Source organism: Chelonoidis abingdonii, chromosome 1, assembly GCF_003597395.2.
Source record: "Chelonoidis abingdonii isolate Lonesome George chromosome 1, CheloAbing_2.0, whole genome shotgun sequence".
In the NCBI taxonomy this organism is placed as follows: Eukaryota; Metazoa; Chordata; order Testudines; family Testudinidae; genus Chelonoidis; species Chelonoidis abingdonii.
Window position 1 is genome coordinate 119,321,593 of NC_133769.1, and position 16,531 is coordinate 119,338,123.

At 44.3% G+C, this 16,531-nt stretch overlaps 1 protein-coding gene across 2 annotated transcripts in view; it reads right to left on the reverse strand.

Annotated features, from left to right (window-relative positions):
* The window catches only part of MICAL3 (microtubule associated monooxygenase, calponin and LIM domain containing 3), a 278,656-nt gene that overhangs the window by 134,294 nt on the left and 127,831 nt on the right, over window positions 1-16,531 (reverse strand). For both annotated transcript variants that reach the window (XM_075069475.1, XM_075069472.1), the window contains exons 7-13: window positions 16,309-16,409; window positions 13,814-14,071; window positions 13,098-13,213; window positions 10,062-10,188; window positions 8,353-8,446; window positions 6,892-7,039; window positions 4,916-5,112 (exon numbers count right to left, since the gene is read on the reverse strand). In XM_075069475.1, the coding sequence (XP_074925576.1) occupies window positions 4,916-5,112; window positions 6,892-7,039; window positions 8,353-8,446; window positions 10,062-10,188; window positions 13,098-13,213; window positions 13,814-14,071; window positions 16,309-16,409 (1,041 nt within the window). The remainder of the gene's footprint in view (window positions 1-4,915; window positions 5,113-6,891; window positions 7,040-8,352; window positions 8,447-10,061; window positions 10,189-13,097; window positions 13,214-13,813; window positions 14,072-16,308; window positions 16,410-16,531) is intronic.

The window sequence follows — 16,531 nt, forward strand, 5'->3', positions numbered from 1 at the left end:
TTTGGTTTAGAATCCTGAGAATTAGCAGCATTGGAATGAAAGTATATAGAAGATTTCTCGGCTGAGAGAGGAGAAAGTTGTCTTCCAGATAATGGCAGGCAAACAAAATCTCCATTAGAGCAGAACTCTGCATGTTTCTGGTTGACAGTCATGGCAAAAAGGTCTATGTTCAGAAATCTCCAGATAAGAACTATCTACTCGAGTATGGCTCTGTTGAGCTCCCACTTGTAATCTTGAGTGAAGCGTCTACTGAGGTAATCAGTGATGGTGTTTTGATGGCCAGGCTAATAAGTTGTCGAGATAAGGATTCGGTGGACTACAAACCTGTTTCATAACCTGATTGCCTCTGAGCAGGGGGAAGGGAATCCCTCCTCTCTCACTGCATTTACGTAGTACATACTGTCCCGGCTGTCTCATTATATGGATGCATTGATCTTTTATCATGGGGAGGAAGTGATGGCAAGCGCATCTCACAGCCCTGAGCTCCGGAATATTGATATGTAGCGTAGACTCCTGGGTGGACTATCTGCCCTGGATAGCGTGGTTCTCTAGATGAGCTTCCCAGCCTAGGAGAGTTGTATCTGAAATTATTGTGACAGTGGAAGGAGGATGGTCAAAAGGAATCTCTGAGCACGCTTTGTCTGGATTCTTCCATCAGTTGAGAGAGATTAGTACACAATTGGGAATAGACAGTAATTTGTTCAGACCATGTCTGCTGCAGGAATAAAAACTGCCCTGAGCCAGGCTTAGAAGCAGTGTGGTTGTAAAAGGGGGTGTAAAGTGATGAAGGTACATGGTGCCATGTGCCCAAAGAGCTGCAGGCATGATCTGGTGGTAGCCTGTAGGATCACTTGAAGTTGTACAATTAAATGCATCTGTCCCCTGGCAGGTAGGATTTCGATGCCATGGCATTGAGAGTGGCCTCGTATCTGCCGTAGAGGTAGGAGACAGGACTTTGCAGTATTCAGCTAAAGGCTGAGTGTGTGAAAGAGACATAGCCCCCCTTATCACCGTTTGAACTTCCATGTAGAAATGCCCTTTTAAAAGCCAATTGTCCAGGTATGGGAAGACAATTACTCCCCATCAGCAAAGCTGTGTGGCAACTAACTACCAACATAATATCTGTCAACTCTCTATAGGAAGTGAAGGCCTCTGTACTGACAGTGGCCCTGATGCACGGCAAATCATAGGAATCTCTAGCGAGAGGGACACATTGTGACATGAAGGTATGTATCTTGAAGATCAAGGTTGCGAAACATTCTCCCAGATCCAGGGATGGAACAATAGCTGCAAGTGGTACCATCTTGAATCTCTGTACCTCGACAAAGGTATTCAGCATCCTGAGATCTACAATTAGCCTCCACTTGCCCTTCTTTTTGGGAATGAGGAAGTACTTGGAGTAAAATTCGCTTCCTCTGTACTGAGTAGGAACCGGTTCCATGAGTCCTGAGTGGAGGAAGGAGAGAGCCTTTTGTCTTAAGAGCGGCTTGTGAGATGCGTCCTGAAAAGAGATGGAAAAGGAAGGTGGTAGGGAGATATGGAGTGACAATGGATTGAGTGGCCAATGTAAACCTCCAAGACCCATCTGTCAAAGGTAATCTGCTCCCGTGAGCTGCAGAAATGGAACAGACAATCCCCCAAAACTGGGAGGATGGAGTGGGAAGGGTGGTACATCATCAGATTCAGATCATAGGGGCATAGGTGACGCTTGACCAAGGCATCAAAACAAACACTTTGTAGATTGTCTGTTGTGTTGAGCCAGGTGCAGTGATGGAGAACTTTCCCCTCTGCATTCTGAGTTTCTTTTTATGTGGCTTCAGTGTTCTGTGGTAGGTGGGAAACTGTGCTGGGCAGGATCTCTGAGTTTGAAAGAGACTAAATCTCTGCTTATTTGCAGGAGTACACATGCCCAGCAAACAAAGGGTTGCCCTGGTGTCCTTCAGCGAATATAGGGAGCCAGCAGTGGATTCGCTGAATAATCTGAGACCAAATAGTAGGTCCTTTATGTGTTCTGGACTTCACGTGGAAAACCTAAGGACTGTACCCACAGGGCTCAACGCATGACTACAACTGTGGAGACAGACCAGGCTGCTGTGTCAAAAGCATCCGCAGAAGTTTGCAAAGTTGTCCTTGCACGAAGCTGTCCTCTGCAATGAGGGCCTGAAATTGTTCCCTCTGCTCTTGTGGGAGTGTTCAATAAAGAATTACATTTTGAACAGTTAATATGATTATGTCGCCAGAATCACCTGTAATTAGCAGTTCTTAACTGCAAGGTGGCAAACAAGTGTCTTTTGACCAAAAAGATTTAAGAGCTTTTGATCTTTATCAAGTGGTGTAGTCTTGGAATGGTATTGTCTGTTGTGTTCATTTACTTTATCTATAACTAATGAGTTGGGGCAGGATGGGAAAATAAAAATTCTGAACTTCTAGCTGTAATGTACTACTTTGTGTCAGCCCTCTTAGCATGGCTGTGGTGGGGATCTGTCAAATGGCTTTGGTAGTTTCTAACAAGGTCCTAACTACCTGTGCTGAAGATGTTGTGTGAAGAATATCCAGCAACTTATGCTGAGTCTCTTGGACTTCTTCCAATGGGATTTGAAGAGTGCCTGCCACCCTCTTCCTCAACTCCTGAAATTGTCTGAAGTCATCTACCATAAATGGAGAAGGCAAAACAACTTCATCCAGGGAGGAGGATGAAATATTTGTCTGTGGGGTAGCCTGCTCATTAGCTCTCCTTTCTTGCTCCTCAAACATCTCCTCCTGCGGCGACTGCAGTCGGGGAATGGACAGAATCTGACAGCGCTGACCCTGCATTCCCCTGATTATACCAAGGAGGGTGTTGACAGGCCGAGATCATTACAGCCTTGATGTATCCCTTGATGGAGCAGGTTCAGGAGATGGTGGTCTAGCCACGTAATTATAAGAGCCTGAAGAGCTCTCATCTGCAAAATCTAAAGGAGGCACAGATGAAAGAGCAGTAATTTGTCTCGCTGTGAGCATGGGCACCAGGGAATCAGGCAGTACCAATTACAGCAAAGTACCAGAGACAGCAGAGGTTGTGGTACTGGGGGCCTGACTAAGCTCAGTAAAGGAGACCCAGTTGATGAGAGACAAACAATCCCTGGAAACCCTCAAATTCTCTAGTACTGGGTGCAGTTGTGTGGGAACCTGGTGGGCTGCAGACATGCAGGCCTTCGGTACCAAAGAAAGCGTATGAGGCACCAACAGGCTGGACTGCCAGTTGAGGTACTGAAGATCCAGTCCATGCTGCAGAAGGAAATTAATTCTTTAGTGCAGTGTCCCTGGAATCTCTACCAGTTTGGTCATGTTTTGATGGTACCAAAATCTTTGGTACAGAGCAGTAGGTACCATGTGATTTAGACAAGCTTGAGGACTGATTTTTAGAGCTCTTGGTACTGAGACTGTTTGAAGCCTTCACAGAAACCTTTGAGGGGTGTAGAGTCTTTGATACAGTGGATCTTTTAAAGGTACACTTTTTCTGAGGAGACTTAGGACTCCACTTGGTGGAAATCTTTTCCGCGCTGCTTGCAAGTCTCCCTGAGACTAATGGGGCACTATGGCTATTTGAAGGCTGCTGTATGAGGTGGGGGCCTCTGGGCCTGGATCCAAAGCTGGACAACAAGAGTACTTCATCCTAAGAAAACAAAGTTGAATCTCCCTATCTTTCAGAGTGGCTCTTAAAACTCATGCAGATTTTGCACTATGAGGGCATGTGCCCTGAGGCAGTGGGTACAGCAGGAATGGCTGCCATTAACTGGGAAGGACTTTGGGCAAATGAGGCAACATTTGAAGCCTGGGAACTAAGATATGCCCCCAAAATAAAACAAACATTCTTCTTCAAATTGGGGGAAGGGGTGTGTTACCCTACACAAAGGGCGGGGTTGAGGTTGGAGGCAAAAGCCTCAGCAAACAGGAAAAAGGAATCCCCAAAAGAAATAAAATACCAAATAAATAAAGAATAAAAAAACATAATTAGAAAAATAAAAGATTCAATTGTCATGAATAAGGCTACATTTTAGTCACGAGTATTTTTAATAAAAGTCATGGACAGGTCACAGGCAGTAAACAAAAATTCATAGCCCGTGACCTGTCTATGACTTTTAATATATATCCCTTAACTAAAACTTGTGCAAGGGGCCATGGGTGCTCTGAAGAAGGAGCGGGGAGCCCGGGGGCACCATGGGTGCTGTGGGGGAGGCAGCGGTGTGTGGCTGGGGACCTCCTTTGGTGCTGGAGTGCGAGTGTTGGCCACGGTTGGTAGGCTCCCAACCTGGTTCCTTGTGTCCCTGCAGCTCCTAGGCGGTGGAGGGGTCCAGGGGCTCCACACACTGCTCCCACCACAGGCGCCAGCTGAGCAGCTCCCACTGGCCGGCAACTGCAGCCAATGGGAGCTGTGGGGGTGGGGCCTGCAGCCAGTGCACAGAGCCCCCTGGTCCCTCCACCTAAGAGGAGCTGCAGGGCCATGCCAGTGGGAGACAGGGAGCCCCCCTCCCCAAGGTAAGTGCCCACTTCCTCCCCCCACCCCCCCAACTGCTGCTGCGGTCCTGTGCCAGCACCGGCCACTGCAGAAGTAACGGAATCTGTGACTTGACAGACTCACAGCCTTAGTCATGAGTGGCAGATAACCATGAGCACTACGAACACTCCGTCTCTGGTCAAAGTGGTTGAGAAAGAACTGAGAATGTGTTGTCTGTTGCAGCCCTATGCACTCTTGGTGCGAGGCATGAGGATAGCTAGGGTGCACGCCTAGACCAAATGAACACTGCTGACAAAAATCCTCAATCGAAGGCACATGCGCACTGCAAGTGGACATCATAGTAGGGGCATGATGCACAGAAGAACATGAATACTACCACCATCACCAAATCTAACACACTTGTTCGGAGGCCCTTACCACTGGAAGGGATGGAATCCTTGAACATCTCATAGAACTGTGTGAGGTACATCACCATTGACAACTTGTCTGGCTCTCCAACAGATGCCATTTCCTTTCCAGTCATGAAAGGAGAGATTCCAAACTCCTTTTCAGCAATGTCAAATGCCAGCTGGTTATTCTTCTCCATGTTGCGTTCATCTAGAGAATCAAAGTCTCTACAAGAGGGAGAAGAAATAAGCATTGAGGTAAGCAGGGCTAGTCTTCTAAAAATACTTTCAGAGACAGTCCTCTCCGGCGGCAACTCTGAAACTGCAGCCTCCCTTCTTTCAACAATTCTGCCATCATGCTTTTTGTGATACAGTGATTATGTTACTCTGCCTGTAAATGATGAGCTGTGAAACAGACACATTGTTTTTTCCATTCACTGCCCTGCTTTATCATCTCTAGAGATGACCTAAACTTCTCTTCATAGAGGTTTTTTTGCTTTGAACATTACATCTTCACTTCCCTCTTTGCTGGAGTATTCTCTGAAGAGGCAGACTCTCGTCCTTGTTACTTGGAAGCACATCAAGTTGTCCCTCAGATCACCATTTCTCTTGATTGATTCATATACAGATCTCACCTTTTTCCATCTCCAGTGTGATTTTCCTACACTTTTACAATTCTCATTGCTGTACTTCTATGTCTGCCCAATTTGTGTGGCTTTTTAAACACGGTCCCTCAGACTGAGTATAGCGTTCTAACCAGCGACCCACAGAATAGAATATTTACATAGTTACTTTGCTTGCTTTACATGTGATACTTCTTTTAAATTCACCTTCAGCATGTTGCATCAGGGCCACCCAGAGGATTCAGGGGGCCCCAGGTCTTCGGGGCACTTCGGCAGCGGGTCCCGGAGCGAAGGACGCCCCACCGCCAAATTGCCGCCACAGACCCAGAGCAGAAGCAGCTCTGAGGGCCCGAGCCCTGCAAGAGTTTTCTAGGGCCCCCGGAGCGAGTGAAAGATCCCACTCCAGGGGCCCCAAAAAACTCTCATGGGGGCCCCAGCAGGGCCCAGGGCAAATTGCCCCTCTTGCCCCCTCCCCAGGCAGCCCTGTGTTGTATTACAGTATTTATCTTTAATAACGTCCCACTAGAAACCTGTAATCATTTTAGACTTTCATTATAATAATATCTACCTTTTATATAGCACTTTTCATGAATAGCCCTTTACAAAGGAGGCCCATATCATAATCCCCTATTTACAGATGCGGAAACTGAGGCAGAGCAAGGGGAAGTGACTTGCCCAAAGTCACCCAGCAGTCCAGTAGCAGAGCTGAGAGCAGAACCCAGGTCTTGTGAATCCCACTCCAGCACTCCATTCACTAGGCCACACTGGGCCAGAGTCTTCACTATGAAATTTTCCCATTCTAGGATTTGTGCGCCTTTTTATATCGCTCCCCACATTACTGGCTGGAATGGCTTCTCACACTTATTCACAGAACAGGTTACTGCACAAGTAGCAGTAGTGCAAGCTTCCCTACGCTGTGTCTATTCAGACCAGGAGACCCCTCCTCTCGGATTGAAAAAGTATTTAGAAGCCATCTGAAGAAGCTACCAACAAGGCTGCTATTTATAAAGGTGATGTTGACATTTATCTGCTATGAATTAAACTGAAGTCATCAACTATTCCTAATTAATTGCACATAGGCTACTGTTAGACGGTAATGAGTTTTGGTCACTAACAACTTGGGACAGATAGAAGATAAAATGATGGCACATGTAGCCTGGTATTCAGCAAGACATTATAACCCTCTTCCCCACAGGTGAATAACTCTAGACTTTACTGAATCTAAATTTAACTGACTTCAGTCCTTTCCCCCACATATCACAACTGTATTGTATTTTAACACTATTCTCTAAACAATTTGCAAATCCCTCCCCATATATTGGTTGCAAATCTGACTAACATTCTCTCCAGTCACTGTGTTCTAGCCAAGCAATCAATTACTTACATCAAGTCAGGACGGTATCTGTGGATAATAGCACACAAGGCTAGGCCACTCTTCCATGACATTGTGAGATCTGTTACATTCACACCAGCATACCCATCAGTCTGCCTTTGGCACCAACCAAGCAGTTTGCTGGAACGAGCTACAGACTCTGAAATGAACATAACATTTTTAGAAAGCTGTAATTTATCATCTTTCACTCATGAGAATTCCAAGTACATCTCAGGAAGTATATATTATAGGGATCACTCACCCATTGAAATGCAGCCACTTCTGGGGTGGAACAGCATGTTTCCTGCATCAGAAACACTATACAACTGTTTTTTGGGAGGGCAGGAAGTGACTAATAATGTGATACGTAGTTCACACTGAAGGGAGAATTTTAGTTTGTTAAAAAGTATTTACCCAAGTTGTAGTTTGGACAGATCACCCTGGCTCTTGTGAACATCCCAGGAAATTTTAAATGACCAAAAGTGGCCAAGATCTTGATTTAAGTCAGATCCAAAAGATTGCATTCCTAGTACCATGGTGCTCCCTAATCCCTTGCTATATTGTTTCAGATAGAAGAATTGTCAACACCTTTCTACAACAGTTGCATTTGCTTTGAAGGTCTTCCATCAAATCACTAACCATCCTGACCTTGTTTAGTTATCAGATGCGACAAGATTATAGCCCAGGGTGGCATCGTTGCAGGTCAAAGAACAAAACTGTACACCAGTGGGAAGACGGTACAGTAATAAAACAGGCAGACTTGAATAAAACACTATTCCACGAGACACCAAAACACCACTCAGACATCTAAAGGCATTATATGGCTGGGAAAGGTTCAACAAACCCCTTGGGTTATGGTTTGACCAGACAACTATTCCAGTTCTTAGTGTAATGCATTTAATTCCTAGAATGCCATGCTCTGGCGTAGTAATTAGACTCCATAATGCAGTGATGTCCTTACAAAAAGTAGAGCTGCTAAATTATGAGGAAAATGCAAGTAAAGTAATTGCTTTATTTAGTCCAACTAAGAGATAAGATTTCAAAAAGGAGAAAGCTTGAGTATGGAGGGGAATCTATAAAAATAATTCTCTTTTTCCCATTCATTTTCTACTTTTCCGTTAATTATTTTTATCTGTAATTAGAGTTTTTGGCTTCACTGTCAAATCAAGTAGAAGCTGGTTTTTCACGCTTGAAATAAAGACTCTACTACAGGATCCAGAAGGTGACCAAAAACCCTTTCAGAAACAAATGTTTAGAAATCTGGAAGTACACTGTAATAAGGGAAATTGAGGTAAAGCTAACATGTTTAAATTTTAATAATGTTTGAAAGTTTGATTGTGTTTGAGAAGTCAAGCTTCTGAGCCAAGAATTAATGAGACACTTTTCGAAACAGAAGGGGACCTCTCTGTACACCTGATGCACTGACCCAACTCTGGAAGAGCACAACAAAGTGAAACAACAGGTGGGACCTACCATTCCGTGTCAGCTTTGGTGTCCTGGAGTTCACCAAGTTCTCTATTTCCAAGTGAATGTCTTTCAGGTCTCCTGTATCATATAAGTGGCGCACCTGTAAGAATGCAAAGGGTTAAAAATGGCCCAAAAGACTAGTCTCTCTCATCAAAAGCCAATATGGCAGAAGAAGTCTCCTCAGGCCAGAGCTACTGCCCTTGAGCACTAAATTCCCTTTCTAAAAACAAGCCATGCGTACACACAAGGAACATGGCCCCCTTAAGACAACAAGGGGATGATTATATAAAAGGTTATTTTATGACACTTTCGCACAGTAGACAATTCCCAAAAGCCACAGAAGCCCAACGAACAGCCCTTAGCCTCCATCTCAGCATAGGCACCAACGTGTAGCCACTGAATGTATATAGAGTTATTATAAAGGAAATACAAAAATATATTGTCAGCATGGCTGAAACTGCCAAAATCCAGAGAAGTTCAGAGCTACAACTGACATGACTGCAAACAGAGTTTAGAGACTTCTACAATATCTAGTCACAAAGGAAGTGGATACAGTACAGTGGTTTATGCTTGATGGATATCTCCGGTTTTTGCCACTGTCAATTCCCTAAATACTCATAGGCATGGGCAGGTTTTCTGCCACCCCAGGCAGCGTGCAAAAAAAAAAAAAAAAAAAAAAAAAAAAAAGCCGTAGCAGCGCAATTGTGCCTCTCCGCTCTTCAGTGGCAATTCGGCAGCTGGTCCTTCGCTCCCAGACGGAGTGAGGAACTTGCCGCCGAAGACCCGGAGCCCGGAGCTGCCGCCCCAATAGAGGCTGGAGGGCCACCCCTGGTATTGGCCGCCCCAAGCACCTGCTTCTTTAGCTGGTGCCTGGAGCCGGCCCTGGGCATGGGGTTCTCAACCTTTTTTGAATCAAATCCCCCCTTAGCATTTTTTTAAAACGTGGATTCTTCCTCCCCCGCTGCCCCTTTAAAATAGAGAGAAGGATTCTGCCACCTAACCAGAGAGGTTTGAGAGTGTGCCCACCCTTCACCCGACTTGGACAGCAGTGGCTCTTGTCCCAGGGACTGGGTCTGGGGGTTGAGTGCAAGCAAATCCAGCACTCTCTTGGAATGCAGGCAGGGACCAGTGACTGGCACTGGAGAGTGGGGAAGAGTAGGTGCCCTGGCACTATGCACGTACACAGCATACAGGACACTGGAGAGCAGGGCAGGGTGCTGCCTGGCACTACGAGCATAGAGGGCACTGAGAAGCAAGCAATGGTGCCTCCTGTCCAACGGGGCAGAGCCTGGCTCTATCGTGGCTCAAAGTGGAGGGTGTTGGAGAGTGAGCCCACCCCACGCTCATCCTAGACAGTAGCTTCTTTCATACAGGCCTGGGCCCAGCTTCCTGCTCCGGCCTGCTGGCTCTCATTGTTGGGAGGAGCTCGCCACAGCACAATGTGTGCATCTGTGCACAGGTGGGCCCTCTCCTCACCACACACTACCCTGTTCCAGCCATGGCAATGCCACTTGCTCAAGTTTGGCCCACCTACCCCTCCATTGTGCCAGAGCGGTGGGGGACCAAATGTGAGTGAGCGGCATTGTGATCTGGCATTTGTTTATGGCTTGCTGTGCTGTCCCCCCACTCCCAGTTGCTAACCTCTGATACAAACCAATGGCTACATGAAGAGGACACAGATCACATGCTGTCGAAGGTATTGCCAGCCCAGTTACCTGGTTTGGCCGCAGGAAGTTGACGTTGATATTGGGATACCGGGTAACAGGATCGATGCTGTATTGGCTGAAGTTTTTACTCACATTCTCAGGAGTGGTCTGAGGCAGCAGCCTGTAAATGCTTTCCCTGAGGGAAAAATGCTAACTTCAGATCAGCAAGTAGAAGAAAGATACATCACCACCACCACCTTCAAAGTCAAGACCCTCATGAACTCAGAGGGTTAGAACATTCAGATTCACAAACCTACCCCTTCAGATATGAAACAACCAAAATCCAGTACTTAAGCATCTAGGCTGTTTATATTTTAATTCAGCAGGAATCAGGGAGGTGGTAAGAACAGAATGAGACAGATAATACTGAAAATATATTGCCATTATATAAATCAATAGTATGCCCTCGCCTGGAATTCTGTTTTCAGCTTTGGTCACCCCATTTCGAAAGAGACAATAGAAATAAGAAGTCCAGAAACAGACAAAAAAAATTAGTAAATGCAAGGAGAAAATTCCGTATAAGTGCTGGAAATGATTGGGACATGATAGATAGAGAGGAGACATGACAAAGGCATACAAAATAATAAATAATATGGACAAGATAAATCATATGTTCCTATTAAATCTCTTGTAAGAAAGAACAAGAAAATAGAATCAAATAAAAGTAAGCAAAATTAAAACTGAAAATGAAATACGTTTTTCCTCAGTGCATAATTAATCTGCGAAACTCACTGACACAAGGTAGTATTGATGTCAAGAGATTAATTGTAATAAAAAAGTATTAAATATTTAATATGAATCATGAGACTGCCACAATTATATCAGACAGGATAAAAATATTAAGAATATAAACCCATGTGAAAGATGACATAAGCCAACCTCTAACTGGCAAGCTTTAGAAAGAAGCTTGTCCTGTGGATATGATATTCTATAACAAGGGTCAGCAACCTTCAGCCTGCGGTCCATCAGGATAATCCACTGGCAGGCCATGAGACATTTTGTTTACGTTGGCTATCTGCAGGCATGGCCCCCTGCAGCTCCCAGTGGCCGCAGTTGGCTGTTCCCGGCCAATGGGAGCTGCGGGGAGTGGTCCGGGCCGTCAAGACGTGCTGGCAACTGCTTCCCACAGCTCCCACTGGCTGGGAACTGTGAATCGCAGACACTGGGAGCTGCAAGGAGGCCATGCCTTTGGACAGCCAATGTAAACAAAATATTTCACAGCCCGCCAGCGGATTACCCTGATGGGCTGCGACCCCTGTTCTATAATGATCCAGGATTTCTTGCACCTGGTTCTGGCCAATCTCAGACACAACACTAAATTAGAGGGACCCAGAAAGGACAAAATTCGTGAGTTAATACACATGTTGCTAGGTTGGGAATTTCTTTCCATTTTATAATCAAATTGTTAAAGTGGACATTTTGCACCTATTTCTTTAATTAATTTCCTAATTAATTTCCTATTAATTGTTAGTAGAAATTCAGATTTAACAGAGGTTTTTCTACTAAATTTCATTCTTAAAACACTCCTCTATGAGGAAGACAAGTTCAGGGCATCATTAACATCCTTATTGTGAGAAGACCACAAACTCGAGCACAGACTTGATAAGCTATACGCACAATCAACACCGCCTTCTGAAATACCAAACTTCCACACATCAAGGAAGCTGAAATGGTTTGACCAAGCTGAACTCCTATATTAGGACCCTAAAGTTATGTTCTGTGTGTATTAAAAAAAGTTCAAAATAATTTTGGATTGAAAGTCTAGAGAAGTTATCATTGTCAAAACCAATTTTTGAAGAAACTTTAATGACACTAAACAATTTTTTTTTGTTTGTTAATAAAAATACAATTTTGGCCTCTGATACTACAAGGACTTATTCACATCATCAATTTCAAGAATATGTGCATAAAGTTATGTACCTCTTTAAGTGATGTACCTCAATATAGCAATGTTAAAAAAAAATTCAAAGAAGATACCTAACCAGCAGTGGAATTTTAAAAATGCTTGTGTGACATTTAAAACCCCTAGCATCTATAATTTAGTTCATTATAAATTTTAATCTAACCTAGCAATTGTACAAGTTTTCAAATTAGTGTTACAATGCCTCAGCTTGATTTAAATCAACGAGTTTTAGAGTTTTGTTGTTTTTTTTTTAAAAAAACAAACAAAACAAAAAAAACAACTAAGAAAACCCAGTGATTTAAATCATTCCACCCTGGATGGAACTCTAGTTTGATCTGTAAAGGCAATTCCTATGCTGCTATGTCAACTGGAACAAAACATAAACAAACAAACGAGAGAGAGAGAGAGAATGCGCAAGCAGTAGATTCAACGTGAAAATAAGATAGTGAATGTAGAGGCCAGAGTATGGAATTAAATAGAGACCATTATCTCCAAATTAAACAAAAAAAGCGTACACACAAAAAATATTTACAAGATCATTGGAATTAGCATGTATTTCTGTCTCCCAGCTATTTCAAAGGCATCTATCCCCTTGGCATCTAAGCTTTTCTTCACCTAGACTATATAGTTAAGGTTTAGAGCACTGATCAGACTCACTTTTTCCACCTAATACAATCCCAATAACCACCAAGAAAATATTCTCCTTTCCCTAATCTGCTTTTAACCAGTAGAGAGTAGCACCAGAACACTTTGGTCGCTATTCTGTTCCTCTCTGAATAGATTCCACTGGACCTTTGGTGCTCAGAAAAGCAAGTTACAGCTGAGCACCAGTCTGCATGCGTTTTGATCCTGACCTTCACATGGTGGTGCTTCTGGCCAGTTCCCTCACCTTCTCGGGAAATCTTTCCCTTAATCAAACCACTCCAATGGGCAGCCTCCAGGAACACTAAAGACACAGGGTTTGCTCCCTCCACCCCACTCTGGGTGCATATCTGTAACAGGACAAGGAATAGGAGTGGATGGTCAGAAGAGTTAGCCTTCTGAGCACAATTACTTTTCCACCTACCTCTGCCTCCAAATCATTCTGTATTCAGATCAAAACTCACAGCTAGACTCATTTCCCCACAATAACCCTCCATTACCTCTCTGCGAGGACCTCCAAAGGGCTAGTTCCCTGAGACCAGCTTCGTACCATCCAAGCAGAATCCATGGCAGCCAGAAAGCCCCTGGCTATTCCAGTGCCCATCGGCCAGAATGGCTAGATGTAATAGGTCACACACACAAAAAAAAAAAAAGAGGGGGAAGAAAAGGTCATTTGGGAAAGGAAATTAAAAATGTTACCATGAACATATTTAGAGGGTAGCCTACTAGGATTTTATAACTCAGAGATTAGCTGGAGACACTGGTTCCCTCTGGGCTAGTAGAGGCCAAATGCATGGTGAACTGGCTGTGAGCTAATCCACAGCTAGTGTTTCATTATTCCCTACAATGACTCATAGCCTGGAGCTGCTAAGAGCCTCTCTTAAAAAAGATATTTCAAACTAACTACAGCATGCTAATTATTAACTATCCTAGCATAGTGTCCTCAGGGATTCTACTGGCCACAACAAGGAGCAGGTAGAACAGATGCAATTTCAGCTGGTCTCTCCATAGAAGGTCACTGCTATGCTGAATACTCACTGTTTTCCCACCATTCCTTCCCTCTGCTCCTCCTACTCTATTATATAAAACAGCAGTTGCCTTCCTCCTGATAAAACGCTCATAGTACAAAGGGAAAGTTGCATTCATTTCAATGGTAATAGGGGTGCGATCACTTCCATTCATGGCTCACACAGTGAGTGAGCTGTTTAACACCTACCTCTAACAGACTGTCCCCAACCAGCGCCACGAGCAACTGGTGACCATTCTGCTCTCGCACCATCGCTGCATTCTCTGATGCGTACATACATGTGAAGTCAAACATGGCCACATCAGGTTGCCCATAGTGATTGATGGCAAAGTCCAGTGACGGCAGCTGCTGATTGGTAGAAAAGTCAGCTGCTTCCCTGGCATAGTTGAGCAAAGCCTCCTGGTCCACATTCTCCCGTGAGAGTAACAGCTCTGTGTCTGCGTAGTCCTATCAAAAGAGAGAAGAGTCAGAGTAGAACAGCCATGTTGGGAGAGGGAATTTTAAGTTTAGTATCTGTAGACAATCTACAACTGTAGGTTCTGAGACTCCTCTGAGTCCACCGATTTAGGATCTTTCCCTAAATTATTTCATGATCACTAGTGTCTAGGCCTCTAAGAGAAAACAATGTTTCTCTCTCTTCTTCTTGCAAAGAGCCTTGACAACCCTGCTGGCATTTCTGAGCATGCCAACAGGCAACATGATCACTCCAGAGGTGTGAAAAGTATAAAAGTGGGCAGTGCCAGCAAGAGCAGTGGTTGTGGGGGTGCTTAGCATGCACACTACAAATGGAAAGCATATATGCTAAAGCTGGCAACAGTATCTTGGCCATAAATAATATGTAGAGTCACTTCCAAAAGGATACCGTCAACAACAGACGCTATAGCTTCATAAAGTTGTATAACTACAGCCTTTTGATGATTGTTTCTGAAGAAGCTTCATGATTATGTCACCTGCTAAATTTATTTTTTTACTTTGAGTACTTAAATGCACTTTCTATTCCATCTTTATAGGGAGTGAACTTCAGACTTTAGCTATAAAAACCTAAATCATACCAATATAAAAAGCTGAAGTGAAGATTAAGAGCTTGTCTACATGGAAAAGCAATGCAGACTACAGAGGAGTGATTTCTAAAGCATGCTGTGTCATGCACTAACTGGTCTGTATAGATCCAGCTGGTGCACATTAGAAGTTCCCTAATGCACTTCAACATAGCGCTATTTGACACAATACTATGTTAACGTGCACTAGGGAACTTTTAATGCACACCAGCAGGTCTTTGAGGGCCAGTTACTGCGTTACATGTTAGTCGCTTTAGAAACCACGCCTGCTCCAGTCCCCAGCCTATAGTACGGGTTACCTCACTGGGTAGACATGCTCTCAGTGAAAATATCCAGCTCAAGTCCTGTGAACTTTACTATAAGTGAAGCATGCCTGGGTTTAGGTCTTGATTAAAATAAGCTTAGTGTGCGCCAGCTTAGGGTAGTGGTCCCTAACCTTTTTGGCTGGCAGGCGCCAGCCGAAGGACCACTGTGGTGGTGGAGCACCCGCTGAAATGCCACCGAACTTCAGCAGCATTTCGGCGGCGATGCCTCTCGATGACGTCACTTGTCAGCGACAAGCGGCGTCATCAAGAGGCGTCGCCACCGAAATGCCGCTGAAATTCAGTGGCATTTCGGCAGGTTCTCTCCCGGGGGCCAGGACGCAGGCGCATTAAGATGCCCCCACGGGCGCAGTGGTGCCCGCAGGCACTGCGTTGGGGACCACCGGCTTAGGGCACCTGAGCAAAGCAATTAACATACAATATTTTTACATGTTTATTCGGACTAATGTTTGAAATCTGATATCCAGGATCCCCCTAATATATTATTTCAAATCATGTTTCTCCAAGTCAGATTGACATACCCCATGTGAGATATTGCATAACAGTCCCAAACCACTAGCAGGCCAGTTAGTAAAACAACTTATTGGAGAATATTACATTCTTGGTGATTAATATGCAGCTGCCTTGCCATAACCATAGGAGGCAGTTCTAAGGTACAGTCTGGGTCTGTATATTGTCAGAACAGACTTAATAGTGCAGTCCAGCTGTTGACAAATCAAGTGCAAATGAAGTGTTAGCCCATTGGTGTAAACGGTAGTTAATTTAAACTCCTGTGCACTTCCCTCCATGCTCTGTTTTCAGACAAAAAATGCAAGATCTAGAGCCCTACTTATTTCTTAGGACTAAAACCAACATTAAACTGATAAGTGTCAATACAAGTAATGGGTAAAGCTCCATCACAAGATCTCTTCATATTCCCAGTTCTTTCACCTCCACCAAACGAGGCAGAGCCACTGACAGAGTCTATGGGCCTTGCAGGACATTTCAACTTGCTATGTCTAGAAGCTCCAGATCTGAAGAGGGATGCAAATGATTGCAGAGTAGAGGATGTAATCCTTGTCTAAGGACTCAATCTGCTTCCTCAAACAGGGCACTAGTCAAGAGCCTGCCTTAAAAATCCTGCAGGCCATGTCCTAAGAAAGGCCTACCTCAAAACACTGAAGAGAAATCAGTATGCCCAGGTAAATGTTAAACGCTCATTTATTTAATTCCCTTCAAAAATATACTTTCTTCTCCCAAGAAGCCAAGGCCAGATTGTCTCTTACATCTAATATGGAGAGGTTTGGGAGAATGTAATACGCACATGCAGTATCACCCCTTTGTCCAGCAAACTCTGCTTTTTGGCCGTCATGACGAAGTAGTGAGTGTCATCTTTGTAGTAGACAATGTTCTCCAAGTCAATACCTATGACAGAAAAAAGGGATGTAGTAATATAAAGTCGGTTGTATGTTATATGTAGTACAAGAACTCACAGCATCATTTGGAAGAGCTCTGGCTCAGCCCTCCTGGCCCATGCCAAGATGAGG